General features: G+C 39.3%; 3 protein-coding genes across 4 annotated transcripts; 2 read left to right on the top strand and 1 right to left on the bottom strand.

Moving 5' to 3' along the window:
* Nucleotides 1–31: 31 nt before the first annotated feature.
* LOC126789235 (uncharacterized) lies at nucleotides 32–2105 on the bottom strand. The gene is made up of 3 exons (XM_050515339.1): nucleotides 1766–2105; nucleotides 1013–1449; nucleotides 32–604 (listed from the first exon to the last, which is right to left on the bottom strand). Exons 1-3 carry the CDS (start codon nucleotides 1928–1930, stop codon nucleotides 166–168), a joined length of 1041 nt encoding a protein of 346 aa, XP_050371296.1. The 5' UTR covers nucleotides 1931–2105; the 3' UTR covers nucleotides 32–165.
* Nucleotides 2106–3488: 1383 nt separating this feature from the next.
* Nucleotides 3489–10703, top strand: LOC126789220 (uncharacterized). The gene is made up of 22 exons (XM_050515319.1): nucleotides 3489–4179; nucleotides 4320–4434; nucleotides 4526–4626; nucleotides 5024–5115; nucleotides 5463–5598; nucleotides 5729–5797; nucleotides 5941–6042; nucleotides 6248–6346; nucleotides 6468–6578; nucleotides 6786–6992; nucleotides 7256–7363; nucleotides 7646–7741; nucleotides 7867–7923; nucleotides 8186–8332; nucleotides 8428–8487; nucleotides 8604–8708; nucleotides 9013–9174; nucleotides 9334–9407; nucleotides 9582–9705; nucleotides 9893–9984; nucleotides 10127–10244; nucleotides 10324–10703. The coding sequence occupies exons 1-22, from the start codon at nucleotides 3499–3501 to the stop codon at nucleotides 10486–10488; spliced, it is 3021 nt and encodes a 1006-aa protein (XP_050371276.1). The 5' UTR covers nucleotides 3489–3498; the 3' UTR covers nucleotides 10489–10703.
* A 450-nt stretch (nucleotides 10704–11153) lies between these two features.
* Nucleotides 11154–14066, top strand: LOC126789243 (uncharacterized). 2 transcript variants are annotated; one of them, XM_050515349.1, is made up of 10 exons: nucleotides 11154–11325; nucleotides 11386–11513; nucleotides 11583–11630; nucleotides 11736–11849; nucleotides 11963–12031; nucleotides 12118–12174; nucleotides 12350–12474; nucleotides 13189–13225; nucleotides 13473–13553; nucleotides 13785–14066. In XM_050515349.1, exons 1-7 carry the CDS (start codon nucleotides 11157–11159, stop codon nucleotides 12446–12448), a joined length of 684 nt encoding a protein of 227 aa, XP_050371306.1. In that variant the 5' UTR covers nucleotides 11154–11156; the 3' UTR covers nucleotides 12449–12474; nucleotides 13189–13225; nucleotides 13473–13553; nucleotides 13785–14066. The 2 variants fall into 2 exon arrangements, with proteins under 2 accessions (XP_050371306.1, XP_050371305.1); XM_050515348.1 differs by lacking the exon at nucleotides 13189–13225.
* Nucleotides 14067–14152: the final 86 nt, after the last annotated feature.

Genomic DNA, 14152 nt, shown 5'->3' with positions numbered 1-14152 from the left:
TTTCAAGCCCCAGTCTAAGATTATAGAATCATCACGCAAGTGACGCTACTATTTATTTCTGAATTCAACCAAATCTCTCGACCTATAAAATTAAAGCGACTCGTTACAAATCCAAGTCATCTCAAAAAATATTCACAAACACAGGACTCAGAAACAACAGTAAGATTATGGACCCAAGAGTTTCTTGATTCCGGCCTTCTGGTCAGAAGTCAACCTAGTTGGAAATCTGATGTCGAATTTCACTCTAAGATTTCCCTTTTTGGAGGGATCTTTAGGTATAGGCATACCCTCCCGTGGGATAATCTCTTCATAGGTTGGATGAATGACAGAATTGATGGGGATGTTGAGGGTCCTCCCATCCAGTGTGGTGAGATGCAAAGTGTAACCTGCTAGAGCTTCCGCCAGCGAGATCCGCTGTGTAACAACTAGGTCGTTCCCATCCCTAGTGAATAGGCTGTGTGGTTTCTCGTCGATTATGAATACAAGATCTGCAGGGACTTCGTTTGGATGTTCATTCCCTTTCTCTGGGAAAGTGATCTTTGTTCCTTTTTTCCAGCCAGGCTTCACCTCAATGGTTAAGATTTCCTCCACTGGCAATGTCCTCCTGCATAACATGATAGTTAGTGCCTGAACAGATAAGGGTTTTGCATGAAAACACTTTCTGATGCAATTTGGAGATAACCAGGTAAAGGGATGTGTATGCATCATACTCAGAGAGCAATCCAATCGATCACTTGGTAGTATTAGCAAGACCAGTCATCTAGCTTCAGACTGATATAGACATGAAAACATAATAAAAGAACAAACAACTGCAGTAATCATCGTGGCAAAGTATGCTAAGCTAACAACAGCTACCGGCCTAATCTAGGACGTTTTCAGATGGGAGCCAAAGTTGCATCATGAATGGTGCCTTATTGCAAACAAATGTGTGTGATAACTGATGACCTACTTTTCAGAAACCGAAACAAAAGCAAATACACAATTATAAACAGAACAAGATCGAAGCACTTACCCACTTGCATCTGCAATCTCCCTAGATATCTTCATCTTCTTTGTGGTTCCCCTATAGAGCTCCTCAAGGGTACACGGCAACTTCCTCTCCAAAGGAGGAGCTTTCCTCGGTCCCTGACTCATCGGCCGGCCGCCTTCTCCAAACGAACTGAAAATGTCATCCCCAAACATTCCACCAAATGATCTCCCACCCCTCATGCCACTCCCACCACCACCTCCTCCTCCCATTCCACCGCCCATCGGGCTAGAAAACCCGAAAATCTCAGCAAAAATGTCATTGGCATTCCTGGGGTTGAATCTAAACACATTAGGCCCGTCTCCGGTCTGGAAATATGTAGCACCACCAGGCCCACCGGCATCTGGCGGCGGCACTTGGCCTTTAAGCCCTTCTTCACCATACTGATCATAGATTGCTCTTTTCTGGGGATCACTCAAAACCTACAAAACCAAAACGCTCCTGATCAGATCCTAGCCTTGCAAATCAAGTAAAAAAACATGAATCCCACAATCAAAATCTTCAAAACTGAAGAAACAAAACACGAAAAAGATTAAAACTTTAACCCAGTATCTATATACCCTCATCACAATTTCAGCAACTCAGCAACACACATTAAAGATTCAAACTTTCACATGATATTAATGTACCCTCATCTCAACTACAGCAATTCAACACAACAGAATATAATTCATCCAAAAAAACCCAGATCAGAAATATACCACTGGCATCAAATAAAAAAGGGTAAGAGTGACAAACCTCATAAGCCTCAGAGATCTGCTTGAATTTGGTCTCGGCTTCTTTCTTATTGGTGGGATTTTTATCAGGGTGCCACTTCATGGCTAATTTCCGATACGCCTTCTTGAGCTCGTCGTCTGTTGCGCTCTTGTCGACCTGTAAGAGCTTGTAGTAATCTACACCCATGCTTGATGCTCTTAAAAGTTGTCTGTGTCTTTATGAATTGAACAAAGCTGGAATGCGGCAAAAATTGAATGAAGAAAGCTATGGGTGTGGCGGAGGAGATGGTTTAGTTATAAGGGAGGTGAGCTGAGGGAGACTGTTGTTGATGAAGAAAGGACCAGAACGGTGGCGAAGTTTCCAGATAAGAGTTAACGAGTTAAACTACTTACCCTGCTGTTATATACCATCAAATTTGTATGTTTTGTTTTTTTGGAGGGGAAACGACGTCGTGGCGGGTTGGATTATTGTTGAACTAGACTGGCAGTGGCGGGGAGCAACGAAGCCACGTGTCTTGGGACATGAGTTGGATTTTGGTGGTACGAAAATTAACACTTGAGCTAACCTATTTCGTCAATGTTGACGTGATGTTATCTGATCGTTTATTTATGTCAGTGCAAATGCATCAAGTTGCTCTAATTTAGATTTTTTTTTTATGTATCAAATTCCTCATACAAGTAAAGTGTGCTTTTCGAGTAATTTTACATCCAACGGAATTTTAAGACGGTAACTCGATGGAGTAGTTTCTAAAAATTACACTCAATACGAATACAGACAATTTCAATAAGGAAAAAGTATGTGTTGTAAATTGTAATTGGTAAACCTTTGGCATAGGTCTATTAATGCACATCAAATTGCTACCGGCCTCAACAATCATTTGGTAAGCAGAGGGTATAGACTATAGACACCACCACGTGCCCACTCCAACCCAAATAATGGATTTGATAGTCCCTATTTGATACAGTGACGCACTGAGTTGAGCCTCCTTAGTTATGTGACCTGTGACTTTGCTTCGGAGGATGCAATGCAACGGTGACGGCCGTGCTTCCTGGCTTTTGTGCCGAGCAATGTCGGAAACAAATCTGTCGCTCATTAAATTCATGTATATTTCATGTCTACCACTTTAAATAAAATGTCAAGTGTTTTTTATAATATTATAATTATAAATTTGTTGAGAAAAATGACACTTGATATTTACTTAGAGTGCTGAGCAGGAGGTGAATATGATAAAAGTTGACGACAAATTTGCTTACGCAATGTCCCTTCTTACCCAACAGATCCAATCTCGCTTGGAAATTTCTACAATCATCTCCCTCATTCTCTCCCGTGATTACAAAAATAAAATCTTCAAACTTATTATCACAACGGCAGTGCAAGCTCACTAATTTCATCTACTTCAATATCAAGTTTATAACCCCGTTCCATCACATGTAAACCCAAATTTAAACAAGTTCGCGCTTATGTCGCTAGACCAAATCAAATGATCCCAACTTACACCTTACGCAATAAGCGAAGCCTCACCGTATCCCAATGAGGCCGCCCACACGCTACCCCTCGCTTGAAATCCGTGAGAAGTCGTCGGCCTTTTTCCTACTCCCACGCTCTGTCACTCACACAGTCACAGACTCACTCCTACAGTTGCAATTTGCAAACCTCCGCCTCCTCCTTCTTCTACCTCCAACCTCTCTCTCTCTCTCTCTCTCTCTCTCTCTCTCTCTCTAAATGTGATCCTTCTTCTCTCTTACATTTCCACAATGTCGATTCTACCCTCGCCGCGCTTACTCACTCTCTCTAACCAACCAAACCTCCTCGCATTCTCAACCGCCGCTCCTCCACTCCACTCCCTCCGCCGATCACCGTCCTCCTCCGTCTCCTACGCCCCAACCAATGCCTCCAAACCTCTCCGCACCTCCGCCACCTCATCATCCTCCTCCGTCACCGTGGAAAACTCCAACTCCGACTCCGAACCCTCCGCCGCGCCCGCCACGCTCTTCGTGATCCGCGCCAGCAACCGCATCGGCCTCCTCGGCATCATCACGCGCGTCTTCACCGTCCTCGGCCTCCGCGTCGACAAAGCCACCGTCGAATTCGAAGGCGACTACTTCGTCAAGAAGTTCTTCGTCACCGACTCCACCGGCGCGAGGATCGAGGACCGCGAGAGCCTCGACCGGATCCAGAAGGCTCTGCTCGACGCCATCGACGACTGCGGCGGGACCGTCTCGGCCGGGCCTACCACCACGAGAGGCGTCGTGGTCCGCAGGCCGGGTTTGGGCCTGGGCTCGGGCGAGCGCGGCGCCAAGGCCGAGAGGATGTTCGGGTTGATGGACGGGTTCTTGAAAAACGACCCGATTAGTCTTCAGAAGGATATTCTCTACCACGTTGAGTACACCGTGGCCCGGTCAAGGTTTAGCTTTGACGATTTCGAAGCCTATCAGGTTAAAACATGTGGATTTCACTTGTCTCATTTTAATCATTTGAATATTAGTTATCATAGTTTGGGGTTTCGATTTTTGGCGGGAAAAGTAGTTATATTTGATTGGTTTATGATTTTGGTGTTGTTGATTCGAATTTGTAGGCTTTAGCGCACAGTGTGAGGGATCGGTTGATTGAGAGATCGCATGATACTCAGCTTTACTTCAAGAGGAAAGATCCGAAGCGCGTGTATTTCCTCTCGCTTGAGTTTCTTATGGGTGGGCATTTTTGGTGATGCTGATAGATATCGATTTTCGCTACGTTTTGATTTGATAGTCTTTTAAGTTGATCGCTAGTGTTTAAATTCAGGTCGGTCATTGTCAAATAGTGTTATCAACCTTGGCATCCGAGACCAGTATGCGGAGGCTTTGAGTCAGCTTGGCTTTGAGTTTGAAGTTCTGGCTGAGCAGGTTACCTTTTCATTTCTTTTAGAAGTTCTTCTGCTATTTGGAAATTTTGATGATCGAGAATTACTGATATGGGAGCTTTTAGACTTAGAGCAACATTAAAAAAAAAAAAAGATAGTGGAATTGATACTCTGTCGTTGATGTTATTCCCCCATTTTCCTCTCAGGAAATATTGAATCTTATATCAGTCTTTTACCATAGCTAATTTTGTATTGGCATCAATACATCATACAGCATATATGTTTATTAGAGGTTAAAGGTATTTACAGCAACCATTGATATGTGAATAGCTCACTATTAATCTAACTTTGTTGGGATGTAAGATTAAGTTTACTTATGTATCAATGGCATGTACATTATTATGCATATACTACATTAGTTACTTTCTTGATGTTTCTAGGAAGGAGATGCTGCTCTTGGTAATGGCGGCCTAGCCCGTCTTTCTGCTTGCCAAATGGACTCTATGGCAACTTTGGATTATCCTGCATGGGGGTATGTTAACTCTATAATTAGCATCCTGTAATAGAATTTATAATAAAAGACAATATACATTTTTCCTCTAGTTCTAGGTGTCTTTCCTTTAAGACAGAGAATTCTACCGAAAGAAAGGAGCTCTATTGTATAGCCTGGCATTCTTGTTTTTAAAGCAATACAGAGGCCATTATCCTTAGAAATAGAGATTGTGGGAAGCCCATGAAGAGTATGATCCCATAATATGTGCCTTACCAATTATTGTCATGTAAATGCTTGATGGCTTTTAGATTTGAATGTATTAAACAGTTTTAAAAGTAATGTGTTTATTGTGCCAACTCAATTATGTTGCAATGTTTTACTTGCAGTTATGGACTACGGTACCAATATGGACTCTTTCGCCAGGTTATACTAGATGGCTTTCAGCATGAACAACCTGACTTTTGGTTGAACTTTGGGAATCCTTGGGAGACAGAGCGGGTTCATGTAACATATCCAGTGAAGGTTTGCAAGTATATCCTCTTATATAATTATTTAAGTGTTTATTTCTATTTCCATATTATTTCGATATTCATTATTCCTTTGACTAACTTGTAAAAGTTTTACTAACTTATTGTTTTTCGACATACATAAGTTCTATGGGACTGTTGAAGAGGAAATCTTGAATGGTAAAAAATGTAATGTTTGGAACCCTGGAGAAGTGGTAAGAACTCTCTTTCATCATCTGAGGGTTTTTTTTTCCTCGAGCAAGTTTTTTCATAATGTTTTTATATATGTTTATAGTTTACATGTTATGAACATTATGGATATACATTTTAGCTTAGTGGCTTGTCTCCACACTGCTAGGTAGAAGCTGTGGCTTATGATAATCCTATACCTGGTTATGGAACTAGAAACACCATTACTCTCCGCTTATGGGCTGGAAAACCGAGTGATCAACGTGATATGGTAATTATTTTACTAATTTTTATTACCATGCATTTGATAGATTGCTTGTTTTATTTTGTATTTTTCTATTGTTATATCTCGTGGGAATGATAATGAAAAAATGGATACTGTAATTGTACAAAAACAAAAGTAGGTAGTATTCATATTTTGCCTCCTAGAATTTTTAGAGGTGGCTAATTTCGTATGCCAAACTTTTCGTATGCAGGAAGCTTTCAATACGGGAGATTACATCAATGCTGTTGTTTCGAGACAGAAAGCAGAAAATATTAGTAGTGTTTTGTACCCTGATGATCGTTCTTATCAGGTTTAATTCCCTTTTGTTAATTTGGTTGCCCTACATTTTAAAGTATCCTTGAACTTATTGTTGTGTATAACATAGTTGTGTTACCATATTGACTTTTCACTTCTCTCTCTCTTCTTCTCAGGGGAAGGAACTGCGGTTAAAACAACAGTATTTCTTTGTCTCAGCATCCATTCAAGACATAATGCGGAGATTCAAAGATGCTCATAGTAATTTTGATGAATTTCCAGATAAGGTTTGAAGCTCACTAGGATATGCTGCATCATGAATATTGATTTGCAGGGAAAAGAATATATTATGTTTAGAATTATGAAAGAAGGGATCATCTTTTTTGTTCTACTGGTGCATTGGAGTTCTCCCTCCAATGCAGTCACTCAGGATTTCAGGTTTGCTCTTTTGGTTTCCTTTTTTCTGTTGGCTCACTTTTTTTTGTCTTTAATAGGTTTCTCTGCAGCTCAATGATACTCACCCATCTCTTGCGATAGCTGAGGTCATGAGAGTGCTGGTTGATGAAGAGCATCTGGAATGGAATAAAGCTTGGGATATTGTTTGCAAACTCTTTTCTTTCACAATACACGCAGTAATTGCTGAAGGGTTGGAGAAAATCCCTGTTGATTTACTGGGCAGTCTTCTCCCACGCCATTTACAAGTGTGTTCCTATAGTCTACTTTATCCATACTTTCCTTTTCTTATTATAATGCTATGTTTCTGGTAACATTTTCAATCTACTTCTTCAATAGATTAAGGGGTTGCCTTGAGATGTTTATCAATTCTTGGAAGGCTTCATTTATTTTTATCAGATTGTCATGCAGCCAACCATATAGACTAAAAATAGTTTCCATACATGCTGATAACCAGCAAAAATGATTTATTTGTCACTTAATAATCTTGATCACTATTTTATTGTTCCAGATTATATATGACATCAACTTCAACTTTGTCGAAGAGTTGAAGAAGAGGATTGGCTTAGATTATGATCGTCTCTCTCGGATGTCTATTGTTGAGGAAGCTGCTGTTAAGGTACCCCTAGAAGCATCATAATTCATACTTCATGGTGTATATATGAGTTTGTGCTTCTCCTGGTACTCTTTGTAAACTCTATATATTGGATATTAGACCTGCTTATTCTGTCAATTACATGAACCGATTGTGTGATACTATGCATAATCATCTGAGAAGAACCTTATATCAGCTTGTGACTTTTTGGAAGTTCTTGTATCCCATTTCTGTAAGAATTCATTGGATTGACTTGGATTTGATATTCTTGGTAAATTGATTATCGAATTCTGTTGGATTTGACAGACTATCCGGATGGCTAACCTGGCGGTTGTGTGTGCTCATACTGTGAATGGTGTATCCCAAGTACATTCAGAGTTATTAAGAACAAAATTGTTCAAGGTAATATGTTTCCTTGCATCATTGTCTCCTTTTCTTGGCGTATATCCAAGTTGCAAGATATTCAAACTTCTCAAATACCTTCTATTAGGTTAGTCAACAGACTGACACCCTCTTTTCTTGAACAGGAGTTCTATGAACTGTGGCCTGAGAAATTCCAATGCAAGACAAATGGCGTTACCCAGGTATTTTGTTTAAAATTGTCTATCTAGTAGTTTGCTAATTTTATTAGACTTCGGATTCTGTTTATACATATGTGCAAGCATCTGGACATAGTAAATTAATTAATTAATTTTTTGACACATGCTTATGGCTCGTAACATATATACAAATGTTCTTATGATGCAACTATGCCTCAGATATTGATAATTCAATATCGACTAGTAGTATGCAATTAATATTCAAGTACATCTGAATGTGATAATGTACTGATATTTTATTTTTCAGCGCCGATGGATTGTGGTGAGCAATCCTAGCCTGTGCGCTCTTCTCTCAAAATGGCTTGGAACTGAAGCATGGATCCGTAATGTTGACCTTCTGACTGGCTTGCGAGAATATGCAGACGATGCTAATCTTCAACAAGAATGGATGATGGTACACTTTAGCCTTCATGTTTGTGAATTTCCTTCGCGATTTGGGTTGTATTATGTTACTGCTCTTTGTTTATTGCAAATAATTTGATGGCGTAGGTTAAGAAGGTTAACAAGATGAGGCTTGCTGAGTACATTGAAGCAATGAGTGGTGTGAAGGTTGGTACTGTGATTTCTTAGAATTCATAGCTGGTTCTTTCCTTTGTCTAGTAACGCAGGTCTTATAGTAGCTTCTTTATGATCTAATATTTGAAAATATTTCACTTTTACTGCAGGTTAGTTTAGATGCAATGTTTGATGTCCAGACAAAGAGAATACACGAGTACAAAAGACAGTTGCTTAATATACTCGGCATCATCCATCGATATGACTGCATCAAGGTGAAGCTTGTTTTCAGAAGAACTTTGTATTCCATGCTAACAGAACTCATCAACGAAAAAGCCTTGGATTTTTTTTCTCTTTTATTTTTATTTTTTGTAAATGGAGCACCTAACTGCCCCTAGAGTATTTGTGCATCCATATTTTATACTTGGTCACAGTAATTATCATCTTTTGGCGGGAAGTAATCTGTTAATTCTGGAATGAGTTTTGATATGAGTTGGGACCTTGTTCAATCTCATTCAGTCGTATACCATAATATGTCTTCCATTTATAAATTTTGATCAATGACTTTGTCTTTTATAGAACATGGATAAGAGTCAACGGAGCAAGGTTGTACCCCGTGTCTGCATTATTGGAGGAAAAGCTGCTCCTGGTTATGAAGTTGCTAAGAAAATTATCAAACTTTGCCATGCTGTAGCAGAAAAGATAAATAATGATAACGATATTGGGGATCTTCTAAAGCTGGTAAGCAATAAAATTATGTCTCTGCATGCGTTTTTATCTTCTGCTTTTGCACAGATAATGTGAGGAACTAGCATAGGAAATCAAGTTTTTAGTCTTGCCATGTCAACATGGTATCAGTCACCCACTCACCTGCTAATTGATGAAAATTCTCTGTTTCAGGTTTTCATTCCTGATTATAATGTTTCTCTCGCTGAAGTGGTAATACCAGGGGCTGACCTTTCACAGCACTTAAGGTTTGTAAAAACTGGAGCACTATGATTGATCCTAAAAATTCAATTGTTTAAATAACTACTGAGTTTCTTGTATACTGTTCCAACTCAAATTTTACTGCACTTTTCAGATTTGAGATGTTAACATTACTGTTAGCATGTGTGTATGCTGCATAACATATACTGATTCCTGTGCAGCACTGCAGGACATGAGGCTTCTGGAACTGGCAGCATGAAATTTCTCATGAATGGATGCTTACTCTTGGCTACTGAAGATGGGTCTACAGTTGAAATTGTTGAAGAAATAGGGGCAGAGAACTTGGTAAGTGTTCTCTAAGGTTATACTCAAGGATGCAACAATGTATGCATTGTTCATTCTGAGAAGCAGATGTGGTCTAGTAGATTGAGCTTTTTTAAGAACAGAATGGCCGAGCGAGATTTAATTTTTCTTTCGAGACACCATATTATAGCTGGAAGCTTTAACTGATTGGAGAATTTGCTTCCTGCAGTTTTTGTTTGGCGCAAAGATTCATGAAGTTCCTGAATTGCGTGAGAGAGGACCTGATCATAGCGTGCCACTACAATGTGCACGGGTATTAAGGTACAATCACCTAGGAAGCACGCTCAAAATTAACTAGTTGGTGATATTTGTGTGACCTGTGTTGGAGGCCATGTGTCGTATGTCACTTTTCTAAGCAAGCTGGTCTGTCATCAGATTTTAAGTTTGTTGTTATAATGTGTAGGCTGATCCGAGATGGTCATTTTGGCTTTCAAGACTATTTCCAATCTCTATGTGATAGCGTGGAGGGCGATGACTTCTATCTGCTCAGTTCGGACTTTGGGAGCTATTTAGAGGCACAGGTAATCATTTCACTTTTATTGGAAGTTGCCATAGTATGCATCTTTATATTTAATAACTCTATGTCTACATGTGATATAGGCTGCTGCTGATAAAGCATTTGCCGATCCAAAGAAGTGGACTAAAATGAGCATCCTCAGCACAGCTGGTTCTGGCCGATTCAGCAGTGATAGAACAATCCGTGACTACGCTGAGAAGAATTGGGGGATCAAACCTTGCCGGTTCCCTTCTGAGTCAGAAGGCTAGCTCAACCTCACCCAAATAAATGCTAGTAGAAAAATCTACAACTCAGTTATCTCATACTGCAATCAATAATGATGAATAAGCAAAGGCTTCTCATGCCATATCTGTTTCACTTATCCAACCAATTGTTGCAGTGAAAAGGGTAGAGAGTTCTCCTTCTCCCCAATTGCTTCACTGTATGGAGACAGCTTCCACATCTGTATATATAGTTCGTTTGCAACCCAATGTGATAACTTATAACTACAGGAGCCTGTAGCCTAAACCAAATAATGTAAAATTTGTAAAGAGCTAATTTTTAGTGTTGCTTGATAACAATGCAGTTCAGAGGATCAAATGATCTATCATGTACTGATATACCACCGCCAAAAATGAACTTGACAAATGGTCAAATTTTGCTCTAAATTTTCGAGACTTAACTGGCTGTCTCATTAATCATTTGTTAATTGCCACTCTAGAAGAAGGAATAGACTAACTAATACAGTAATACTGGTAGTAAATTGGCTAATTAATCACAGCGGATCAAAGTGATATGCAAATATTGCCGGCGAGCGTTCGTCGAGAAGAGTTGTTTAAAAACGGCGTCGTCTTGGAAGACTTGCTGACTCGACCGGTGTAAACTGAAACCGGAAATTGAAATGTTTGGCTGCAAATTTTCAAAGATCGGCGCAAAAATGAGAGAAGCAATTCATCTAATCCCACTCCTCTTCCTCTTTTTTCCCGCCTTTTTTCCCTCTCTCTCCCAATCCACCAATCCAGCTCAGCCCGCCACCGCCGACGACGACGACGACTCCTCCGTCGTATACCAGCTCCACCAATTCAAGCTCCGAATCGCTCATTTAGGTACTTCACTTCCTTCTTCCGAGCTTCGTCGCTATTATGTATTAATGGCGGTTTCTGCAGAATCGGTTCTGGCTGAAAGCGTTGTGAATCTGAATGAGAGAGTCGATCAAATCGAAAAGCGCGAGCAGCGGATTGACGACATGTCGCACAAGATCCACCATTTGCAATCTGTTCTATCCACTCTCAAGGTTTGATTTCATTAAATCATGGTTCAAGGACGATGATGACGTATGTGTGATTTCATTTGTATGTCACAGGGAGACTCATTGCTTGCTGATCAAAGACTCAATGCTCTAGAAGAAGAGGTTCTTCTTTTTTAAAAAAAAAAATTTGGTAATGTTAGATTGTTAGAAAGTAATTAGTTGAAGAATTGGAAATCTGTTTTGAGAATTAGGCTTTGGAATTGATAGGTTCGGCGTCTGTGGGCGGCTTCGAGGAAGAACAATTTCGATATTCATGTTTTGGAGTCTAAAGCACAGGATGCTGAGGAGAGGCTTGAGAGTGTTACTTCTCAGGCTGAGAAGGTATATATAGTAGTGATGCATTTTTGTTTGTGGTGTTGTGAGTGTGATGATGATGATGTTATTGTGTGTTGAGTTTTGGTTTGGATTGGATTTGTTTGTTGTTTTGCTCGCAGATGAATGACATTGTTACTGAGCAAGGGATTGAACTCCAGCGGCTTCAGCAGGCGCTTCATATTCAACAAGTATTAACTTCTTGAAACTGGGTTCAGATTCCTTATTTGATCATTCTGCTAGTTCACTGATTTTTTTTATTTGCCTTTTGAAATAGGCAAGGACTTCCAGGGTTCGAAGGCAAGTAAGCTATACAAGATGCACTTTTTTGAAGGTACAGTTGGTATATGGGAATCAGTGAATGTATGAAATTATGAATATAATGTTGCTTGATTAAACTTCAAAATTCTTTCAAATACAACAGCATATAGTGCTGTCCACAACTGATACCTGTTTTTTTTTTTTTGTATATAATCTAACATTAGTCTATTATTTCTACTGTATTGCAGTTCTTCAGTCACATTCTTGATGACCATCTGCTGAAGCTGCTTGGGTCTAACTTAGATCCGTTTTCTCATGTACCCTGCATCAGTTGGAAAGAATCTTGAGAGCATTTAAGAGGTCTCACCACGAGGTTCGTACCAAAAGTCTTGTGAAACTATTTCAGCTTTTTCTTCAGTGTTCTTAAAGGCCTGATGCTATCCTGCGATAACACTTTATGAACTGCCATTGTCTCTGATGTCTAGTGTTGGTTTTAGTTTTTCTGGATATGGCTTATTTTCATTGTGGTTTTTCCTAAATGCCAAGAATTCTGAAGGACAATTTTGATTATCTAAGTACCAAGGAATAGAATCCTCAAGGCAGAAACCCATAAAACATTGTAAAATGTTGTTATCTTTTTTATTAACTATTTAGCTGAATTAGCAGAAAGCTGAATCATTTAGTTACTTTGGATCTTGAAAAAAAAAAAAAAAAGCAGGCTATATAGTGGCTTTTGATAACTCAGATGGTTTCTGACTTCTCAAGAAAAATATATATATAGAAAACACTGAGAAAGTAATTGTCAAGGATTGCTCCAGTTTGTAGTTTGTACAATCGCAAGTTTGCAACATCCACTTGTTGCCTCCATTACTTTAACTTGGTTTCCTTATGCTACCTTCATTTCTTTTGCTTTTTTTAGTACTAGTGTATTGTTTGTGCAAACAGTTGTTAAGTATAGGTAATTTGTTGCTGCATATGAATAACTGTTGAGAAGGGAAGACAGAAGAAAATTGGTGTCTTGCATTTTCAGTTTTCTGAGTTTTATCTTTCATGTGTATGTTGGTCTGTCTTCGTCACTCTTTTGTAGTGCAACAGTTGCACTTGCATACTTCCAAGTAAGAAAGGTAATTTGAGATATATAAGAAAAACCACTACATCATTTGTCCCCTTCCTATTCATGCAGTTTAAGCTCCAGTTTCAACTGTGTTGTCTTGATCATACTCTATTCCAAATATTTTGAATGTTTAGACTATGTTGTATAAAGTTGAAGCATCATCTTTGCTTCATCTGCATATCCATTGTTTGAGGTGGTCATCAACTAGACACTTCTGTTGTCTGCTAATGACTTTCTGGAATCCTTCTGTCATGCCGTTACAACATTCCATCAAATTGGCATTGGAGAAAAATGAATTTTCTGAAGCTCTTGTCAATGACGAATTGATTTTCTATCTGGTATGTAGTCAAACTTTACATATTTTCTTTCCAATCTAAATCTAGAGGAATAAAAAAAAATGAAAAAATTGGCGCCGTTGCCGGGGATCAAACCCGGGTCACCCACGTGACAGGTGGGAATACTTACCACTATACTACAACGACTAGGTTGATAAATTAAGAGACAAATAATCTTATTTATATGCTGCTGTTTTGTATAACGTGGTATTAATCAAAGTTGCTATTTTCCAGGCCACTGCCCTCATCATCTTGCCAATAATGATGGCCTGGATGTTTCTCTCCTCAAGATTTCAAGCTAGTTGCTCTCTTGACGTGACCTACATGGACTCGCAGACCTATGCGAGTTCTGAGACTGAGTGAACACAGATCCTAATTGCTAACAGATATTTTGCTTCAACTTATGAGATCAATGACCTTAGCTTTACAAATTAAGAATCGTCTGTCAGATTCGGGTTGTATAATCGTATCAGTAGATACCTGATGCATATATAATTAATTATATATCTTGTTATACATTAGTTTGCTAAATCAGTATGACATTTACATATAAAAGGTGCTGGTTTATGTACTGGGCATCCATCTGTGCTGCTCAAGCTTTT

Source organism: Argentina anserina, chromosome 3, assembly GCF_933775445.1.
Source record: "Argentina anserina chromosome 3, drPotAnse1.1, whole genome shotgun sequence".
In the NCBI taxonomy this organism is placed as follows: Eukaryota; Viridiplantae; Streptophyta; class Magnoliopsida; order Rosales; family Rosaceae; genus Argentina; species Argentina anserina.
This window is presented reverse-complemented; position numbering and strand designations above follow the sequence as displayed.

What these genes read in the sequence shown, in the direction of transcription:
- LOC126789235 (XM_050515339.1), bottom strand. Translation starts at nt 1,930, where the DNA reads ATGGGTGTAGATTACTACAAGCTCTTACAGGTCGACAAGAGCGCAACA. An exon ending in AGATCTCTGAGGCTTATGAG is followed by an intron (nt 1,450 to 1,765) that starts GTTTGTCACTCT and finishes TTGGTTTTGTAG; the next exon opens with GTTTTGAGTGATCCCCAGAA. An exon ending in GAGATTGCAGATGCAAGTGG is followed by an intron (nt 605 to 1,012) that starts GTAAGTGCTTCG and finishes CATGTTATGCAG; the next exon opens with GAGGACATTGCCAGTGGAGG.
- LOC126789220 (XM_050515319.1), top strand. Translation starts at nt 3,499, where the DNA reads ATGTCGATTCTACCCTCGCCGCGCTTACTCACTCTCTCTAACCAACCA. An exon ending in CTGATGATCGTTCTTATCAG is followed by an intron (nt 6,347 to 6,467) that starts GTTTAATTCCCT and finishes TCTTCTTCTCAG; the next exon opens with GGGAAGGAACTGCGGTTAAA. An exon ending in AGACAAATGGCGTTACCCAG is followed by an intron (nt 7,924 to 8,185) that starts GTATTTTGTTTA and finishes TTTATTTTTCAG; the next exon opens with CGCCGATGGATTGTGGTGAG.
- LOC126789243 (XM_050515348.1), top strand. Translation starts at nt 11,157, where the DNA reads ATGAGAGAAGCAATTCATCTAATCCCACTCCTCTTCCTCTTTTTTCCC. An exon ending in AGGCGCTTCATATTCAACAA is followed by an intron (nt 12,032 to 12,117) that starts GTATTAACTTCT and finishes CTTTTGAAATAG; the next exon opens with GCAAGGACTTCCAGGGTTCG. An exon ending in CAAGATGCACTTTTTTGAAG is followed by an intron (nt 12,175 to 12,349) that starts GTACAGTTGGTA and finishes ACTGTATTGCAG; the next exon opens with TTCTTCAGTCACATTCTTGA.